Source organism: Myotis lucifugus, unplaced genomic scaffold (genome assembly GCF_000147115.1).
Source record: "Myotis lucifugus unplaced genomic scaffold, Myoluc2.0 scaffold_7159, whole genome shotgun sequence".
In the NCBI taxonomy this organism is placed as follows: Eukaryota; Metazoa; Chordata; class Mammalia; order Chiroptera; family Vespertilionidae; genus Myotis; species Myotis lucifugus.
The window spans coordinates 1-7,895 of NW_005878207.1; the positions used below are offsets into that span (position 1 = coordinate 1).

At 50.8% G+C, this 7,895-nt stretch overlaps 1 protein-coding gene across 1 annotated transcript; it reads right to left on the reverse strand.

Annotated features, from left to right (window-relative positions):
- Positions 1 to 70: 70 nt before the first annotated feature.
- LOC106696023 (phospholipid-transporting ATPase IK-like) lies at positions 71 to 7,788 on the reverse strand. The gene is made up of 6 exons (XM_023749372.1): positions 7,741 to 7,788; positions 3,504 to 3,587; positions 2,376 to 2,666; positions 2,109 to 2,343; positions 1,782 to 1,909; positions 71 to 623 (listed from the first exon to the last, which is right to left on the reverse strand). Exons 1-6 carry the CDS (start codon positions 7,786 to 7,788, stop codon positions 330 to 332), a joined length of 1,080 nt encoding a protein of 359 aa, XP_023605140.1. The 3' UTR covers positions 71 to 329.
- Between the last annotated feature and the right edge of the window lie 107 nt (positions 7,789 to 7,895).

Genomic DNA, 7,895 nt, shown 5'->3' on the forward strand with positions numbered 1-7,895 from the left:
GGGGGCGTGTGGGAGGCAGCTGATCAATGTTTTCTCTCTCATTGATGTCTCTGACCCTCTATACCTCTCCTTTCATCTCTGCAAAATCAATAAAAAATATATATTTTTTAAAAATGACTGGCCTGGAGGCCACGGCTGGCTCTTAGAAAGTGGCATCTGGCTTTCTTCTGGGGGATGGTGGCCTCTCCTTGGTTGGTGGCAGATTCTCAGGAGAATACGGCCTGGCCTGCTTCCCTGGCAGTTTCTCGGGGAAAGAACCAGACGGCCCGTCTGTGGAGGGAGCCACGTTTTTGGTGAAAGAGCACTGCTCCTCCCCATAAAGGAGGAGCTCATCGGGGAGGCGGGCTGCGTGTCCTGGGAGGACACCTTCCCGCAGTGCGGGTGCCTCTTCCTCCCCAAGAATGGCATCTTCTTCTGGTGCGAGGGCGACTCCTCGAGGGGATTGTGTGACCGGCCCGAGTGTTGCTGTTGACCCCTGGTGACCTCCGAAAACTTGTGCCCTGCGTGATGAGGTCTGCGTAGCCTTCCCGGTGGGAGAAGGCGTAGCTAGAGCGCCGGGCACGTGACTGCCGGCAAAGGTAGGGCAGAGGCTCCGCGGTGATCTCCTCAGCCTTCTCCTCCTCCTGCAGAGCAAAGGGCAAGCAAGGTCATCAGTCTGCCATACTCTGTTGGATACTCTCGGGCCACCTGCTCCCGGTGGGGGCCATTCATAACCCTTGGTCACCATTCACTGGCCAGGCTCTTCCCTACCCAAGTTGACCCAACTACAGTTCTCCCTAGGACCTAACGTTGAACCAGCCAATCACAGTCCTCCGCTGGGACTGAACCCCAGATCAGGTACCAGGTGCCTTAAGTGCCCTGGCATGGCAAAGCCGGGAGTTAACCGTGGGGCAGCATGCCTGCAGCCTGTGTGGCAGAACATAGCGGGTATGTGGCCAGATCTTGGTCCACTGTTTCAGTCAGTGCCCCAGCCCAGCCCAGCTGCAACTGGTCCTTCTAGTTTCTTGTTACCTGAGCCAGTAAGTCCCCCCTCCCCCGGCCCCCCACATACACATTTTTTCATTTGTGGTAAAACAGACATAAAATGTACCATTTTAACCATTTTTAAGTGTATGTCTCAGTGGCATTAAGCACATTAACATTGTTATGCAACTATCGTTTCCATCTCCAGAACTTCATCTTCCCAAACTGACATTCTGTCCCCATTAAAAACGAACTCCCCCAGCCCCGGCTCCCTCCATCTACTTTCTGTCCATAAATCTAACCCTCTAGGGACCTCTTCTGAGTGAAATCACACAGTATTTGTCCTTTTGTGACTGGCTTATCTCACTGAGCATAATGTCCTCAAGGTTCATCTACATTGTAACAGGGTCAGAATTTCCTTGTTTTTAAAGGCTGAATAGTATTCCACTGTGTGGATGGATGAACCACACTGTGTTTATCCATTCATCTATCGATGGACACTTGGGGTGTTTCTAAGTTCCCCTTTTTGCCTAAACCTTTTCCAGGTCATTTCTGTCATCTCAACCCCCCAGTCCTAGACAGTTCATGGTGGAAGTCTGACCACGTCACTGCCGGAACCAGGCTGGCCGCCTCCCTCCCAGGAAGTATGGCTTCCTTCCTGAGTTCCTGGGGCCTATAATTTGCCCCTCCTGAGGACACTGGGTGTGCATCTGGGTCTCGAACCCTTTACCCCCAGCTCCGTAGGAGTCCCTGCTCCCAGCACCAGCTCTGGTCGATGGGTCCCAGGAATGTGCAGGGGGGACCCCAGCCACCCTCACCTTGGAGTGTGGCTTCTTGAGGGCCTGGTAAATGACAGGCAAGGCCAGTCTGGGCAGGGAGTTCAGTGACACGTTCAGCAGGACCACCAGCAGGGTGGAGGGGTGGGACAGCACGTTGCGGTCAGCATCTGGTGACAGAGCAGAGTCTCAGCCGGGCCCAGGGGGAAGCCTCCCCAGAGCCTGCTCCGTGCCCCCTCTTCCAGACCCCTGCCTCCTTCCTCACCTTCACCCCCGGAATGCCTCTGGGCAAATTCTCTAAAGACACAGGCCCCACCCATTTCCAGGGCTGCCACCCTAGTCCCTGCTGCGGGTGGGGGTGGGGCTCACACAGAAAGGGGAAGGTCTTGGGGGAGATGGTGAAGAGCCAGAAGCTCTGGCTCGCCCAAGTGGTCACCGTGTAGAAGCAGATGCTGAGGAAGATGGCCAGCACAGCCAGGACCGTCCAGTACCTGATGATGAGGATGACCTGAGCGGGAGAGGAGGCTTCAGCCGTGGGGGCCGGAACACCAGGCAAGGCTACGTAGAGGAGGGTGGGGACCAAGCCCCCAGGTTCAAGGGGCACCTGCTAAGGCCTCTCAGGAAGGGTCACCAGGCGATGAGACCTGTGTCCAAGTTCCCACCAGGGGTGGGGTGGGCAGCAGCCCTGCCTACCTCCATGGTGATGGACAGCAGGCCCGACAGGGCCACGACCACGGCGAAAGACTGATAGTCACTGAGGGGCCCAGCCGTGTCCTGACTGATGCACAGGGTCATGAAGAAGTTGACCAGGGAGGTGGCCATGCCGTGGGCGATGGCTTGGAGGAAGACCCAGTAGTTGAAGAGCTCGTCCTTCTGGCCGGCGATGTACAGCCGGGGCAGCTCCAGGCTCCGCTCAGCACTCACATCCTGGCGGGGGTGGAGGGGTTCTAGAGGCCGGCTCACAGCAACAAGCACGCGCCGGGCTGCGCTCGGCAGGCCTGAACCATGCCCGTGAGGACGGTGAGGTGGCGAATTTCGTTATTGGTGTTTTACCACAGTTTTAAACTTTTTTAAAAAATGAAATGAAAGCCCTGACTGGTTTGGCTCAGTGGATAGAATGTCAGCCTGCGGACTAAAGGGTCCCAGGTTCGGTTCCGGTCAGGGGCATGTACCTTGGTTGCGGGCATATACCCAGTGGGGAGTGTGCAGGAGGCAGCTGATCGATGTTTCTCTCTCGTCGATGTTTCTAACTCTCTATCCCTCTCCCTTCCTCTCTATAAAAAATCAATAAAATATATATTTTTTTCAAAATGAAATGAAAGTCTTGTTCCTTAGGGCACATCAGGCCAGCCTCAAGTGCCCATCATTAGCCACCTGTGGCTGGTGGCTCCCAGCTGGACAGCACAGGCACGAGACACTTCCATCGTCCTAAGCATTGGACTGGACCACCCTATTCTGGATCACTTAGTCAGACCCTCTCGGGAGGAGGGCAGGGCAAACAGGAGAACCATCTTCTCTGATCCCCTCCCCACTGTGGCACAGATGGGCAGACAGTGGGACTGAGCTTTGGGAATGTCCCAAAAGGGTGGGGGTAGCTGGGCAAAAGGACTTCACCCACCATCAGGTTGAGCTCCGGTGGGAACGGTTACATGGTCGTGGTCTAGGAGCCCTGCCCACATCCCACCCCAGCCCCCCAGGGGAGAAGGTGTGGCAGAGACAGGAGTATCTACAGGGAAGGGGGAGGCAAGTCCTCAGCCTGCTCACCTGCTCGAAGAGCCCAATGTACAGAACTGGGAGGCTGGTGTACAGCAGATTGAAAAGCACCAGGAACCAGCCTTCGTACAGGGGCTAGGGAGGGGGGAGAATGTGGTCAGTGGCCAGCCTTCAGGTGCCAAATGTCCAGAAGCAGATATGCTCTTCACCTGAGGAGACCTCCCCAAGGCAGCGCAGCACCTGTGGAGGATTCCAGGTGAGTGAGAAAATTCGTTACAATCAAGGGTTGGGTTAAGTCAGTGGTTCTCAACCTTGGCTGCACATTAGAATCACCTGGGAATCTTTAAAATCCTGATTTCTGGGCCTCATCCTCCGGAAATTCTGTTTCTTTGTTATGGGGTGGGGCCACAGCATTAGTAACAAAGAAACAGAATTTCCGGAGGATGAGGCCCAGAAATCAGGATTTTAAAAAGATTCCCAGGTGATTCTAATGTGCAGCGAAGGTTGACAACCACTGGGTTAAGTGCTGCTGGAAGGGAAAAGGCAAAGAGGAAAAGCCAGGTCTAATTCTTTTTAAACAGCACTTTGGAGTACTTGTTGTCATTGGAGGGCTTCCATAAAGAGCTACAGGAGGGAAAGTGGCTGAAGAATGTGGTTTTGGTCATTTTAGATTCATGGAGTCACGGATGGATGGATGGTGAAAGACTTGGAAGAGACCCCACAGACAATGAGCCCAGCTCCTTTCCCAATGCAAGAATCTAGTTCAGTTAAAGAATATGGGTTTCAGCCCTTGTTGGTTTTGCTCAGTGGATAGCGCATCTGCCTGTGGACTGCAGGGTCCTGGGTTCTATTCTGGTCAAGGGCACATGCCTGGGTTGTGGGTTCAACTCCCAGTAGGGGGCATGCAGGATGCAGCTGATCAATGATTCTCTCATCATTGCTGTTTCTATCTCTCTCTACCTCTCTGAAATCAATAAAAAATATATATTTTTTAAAAAAGGACATGGGGCCGAACCGGTTTGGCTCAGTGGATAGAGCGTCGGCCTGCGGACTCAAGGGTTCCAGGTTCGATTCCGGTCAAGGGCATGTACCTTGGTTGCGGGCACATACCCAGTAGGGGGCGTGCAGGAGGCAGCTGATTGATCTCTCTCATCAATGTTTCTAACTCTCTATCCCTCTCCCTTCTTCTCTGTAAAAAATCAATAAAATATATTTTTTTTAAAAAAAGGATATGGGTTTCCATTCCAAAAACCATTTTATGTGCATTCTTCGAGTGAGCAAATAAGTATCCCGGGTTCGATTCCGTTCAAGGGCATGTACCTGGGTTGCGGGCACATCGCCGGTGGGAGATGTGCAGGAGGCAGCTGATCGATGTTTCTGACTATTTCTCTCCCTTCCTCTCTGTAAAAAATCAATAAAATATATTTAAAAAAAAAAAAAAAAAAAAAGGATATGGGTTTCCATTCCAAAAACCATTTTATGTGCATTCTTCGAGTGAGCAAATAAGTAATGATCAATCATTTTACAAGACTCAAGTTTTTCACGGCTGGACAAGAGTCATTAATGAGCACCTGGAAAAGGCTAAGCTGAGCCTTGTTCTGTGGGCCTGGAATCAGAGACATCAGTGGGAGCTCATAGTGGTTTTTTTAAAAATATATTTTATTGATTTTTTACAGAGAGGAAGGGAGAGGGATAGAGAGTTAGAAACATCAATGAGAGAGAGAGAAACATCCATCAGCTGCCTCCTGCACACACACCCACCCCCCCCACCCCCCGATGTGCCCGCAACCAAGGTACATGCTCTTGACCAGAATCAAACCTGGGACTCTTCAGTCCACAGGCCGACGCTCTAGCCACTGAGCCAAACTGGTCAGGGTAACTCATAGTGTTTTAGTACACACAAGATAGATGATAGATAGACAGACATAGCTCAAGCTGGTTTGGCTCAGTGAATGGAGCATCGGCCTGCGGACCAAAGGATCCCAGGTTAGATTCTGGTCAAGGGCACATACCGTGGTTGCAAGTTCCTCCCAGCCTGGGGCCCTGGTCAAGGCGCATGCAGGAGGCAACCAATCGATGTGTTTCTCTCACATCAATATTTCTCTCTGTCTTTCCCCCTCTCTTCTACTCTCTAAAAATCAATGAAAAAATATCCTTGGGTGAGGATTTTTAAAAAAAATAGACAGACATAGAACTAGAGAAAGACATAGAGATGTGCGTCTATCCATGGGATGGTATGTGTACATTTCCTAGCTCTGTCTGCTGAGAGCGGAATAGCACCCCAGCAGCAATGAGACACCAAGCACTTCGCTCTTGGTGTCTCACTACCATTCTCTAATGAGAAGGACCAGCGCTCCTTATGGGAGTGCCTGATTCCAGGGTTGGGGCAAAGAAAAAACAGAATGAGCCTGGAACCTCTTGTAGTGCCAGAAAGTGAAGATATGCTCAGAGAGAAGCAGGCCATGTCAAAAAGACACATCGGGGATCAATGGAGCAATAAAACATACAATCAAATAAATGTCCATGGGTCCATACTGATAAAAATGAATAATTTCAGCCCTAGCCAGTTTGGCTCAGTGGATAGAGCATCGGCCTGTGGACTGAAGGGTCCCAGGTTCGATTCTGGTCAAGGGTTGTGGGCTCAATCCCCAGTTGGGGGCCTGCAGAAGGCAGCTGATCAATGATTCTCTGTTATCATTGATGTTTCTATCTCTCTCTCCCTCTCACTTCCCCTCTGAAATCAATAAAAATATATCTAAATGCCGTAACCGGTTTTGCTCAGTGGATAGAGCACCAGCCTGCGGACTGAAGGGTCCCAGGTTCGATTCCGGCCAAGGGCATGTACCTTGGATGCGGGCACACCCCCAGTGGAAGATGTGCAGGAGGCAGCTGGTCGATGTTTCTCTCTCATCGATGTTTCTAACTCTCTATCCCTCTCCCTTCCTCTCTGTAAAAAATCAATAAAATATATTTAATATATATATATATATATATATATATATATATATATATATATATAAAGCCCTAACCGGTTTGGCTCAGTGGATAGAGCATCAGCCTGAGGACTGAAAGGTCCCAGGTTCGATTCCGGCCAAGGGCATGTACCTTGGATGCGGGCACATCCCCAGTAGGAGGTGTGCAGGAGGCAGCTGATCAATGATCCTTTCTCATCAATGTTTCTAACTCTCTATCTCTCTCCCTTCCTCTCTGTGAAAAATCAATAAAATATATTTAAAAAATATATATATATATCTAAAAAAATAATAAAAATAAATAATTTCATAAATAAATGAGGGAGAAGGAATGGTTGGTTCTTCCTACAGAAGAATTCTAGTTAACAAATGTAGGAAGACAGAACACTGTCCTCACTAAGCTCAGGAACAAGACCAGGATGCCAGCCCTCTCCGTCTCACTGGGCGTTCCAGCCAGAGCAAGTAGGTAAGGAAGGGAAATAAAAGGCGTCCACATGGAGAGGAAGAAGGAAAACGATCTCTATTTTCAGATGACATGCAGAAAATCCCAAAGGATCCGCCAGAAATCTCCTGGAGCCAATAAAGGAATTCAGCAAATGTACAGGGCACAGATCAACATCCCAAAAAAATCATCTGTGTTTCTGCACACCAGCAATGAGCCATCCCCAGAGGGCATTAAGAAAACAATTCCATGTACAGCAGCATCTAAAAGAATAAAATATCTAGAGACAAAACAGTAAAACAAACAACATACAAGTTATCCAGGTGCCTCTGTAAAGCTCCCTCTCAAAGCCTTGGTATCCGTGACAGGGAGCTATTCCCTATCACGGCCATCTATCTTCAGACGGCGTCCTTACACACAGGAAATCATCTCTCTGTGACTCTTCCCAGGCTCCGGGCACATCTGCTCCTCACTGTGCTACTGTTGAGTCTTGAAGCCAGAAACCCAGCTCCCACAATATTCTCTTCTCTGGGGCTCAAGCTCATTCTGTCTCCCCTAGAAAGATCTACCTTTGGAGTAGCTGCCCTGCCTGGCTTCACAGCTCAGATCTGTCAAATATCCCTGGAACTGCTGGGCACTCAGCTGGGCAGGAGTGATCAAGTATAGAGTCCTCTATCCGGACTCTATACTTGTATGAATGCAGCCAGGGAGAAGGTCGCATTGCCCTGCGACCTCAGGCCAGCCCTGCCCCAGAGGACCCCAGAGGACCCCAGAGGACCCTGGAGAGTGTGCGCGAGCCTGCCGCCCTCCTGGAAGCCAGGAGAAGGGCCCAGCATCCCAGAGAATCCCCAAAGGGCTGTTCCCTCCAGCGCACCTGGGCAGAGAAGCCGCTGTAGAAAGCGAACCAGATCTGGACCATCATGCTGGCCAGCGTCTTGTAAACGAAGTAGTGCAGGAACTTGCACACTCGCACGTAGGACAGTGCCGTGCACCAGCAGCAGCCGCCTCAGGAAGTGGAACTGGGCCAGC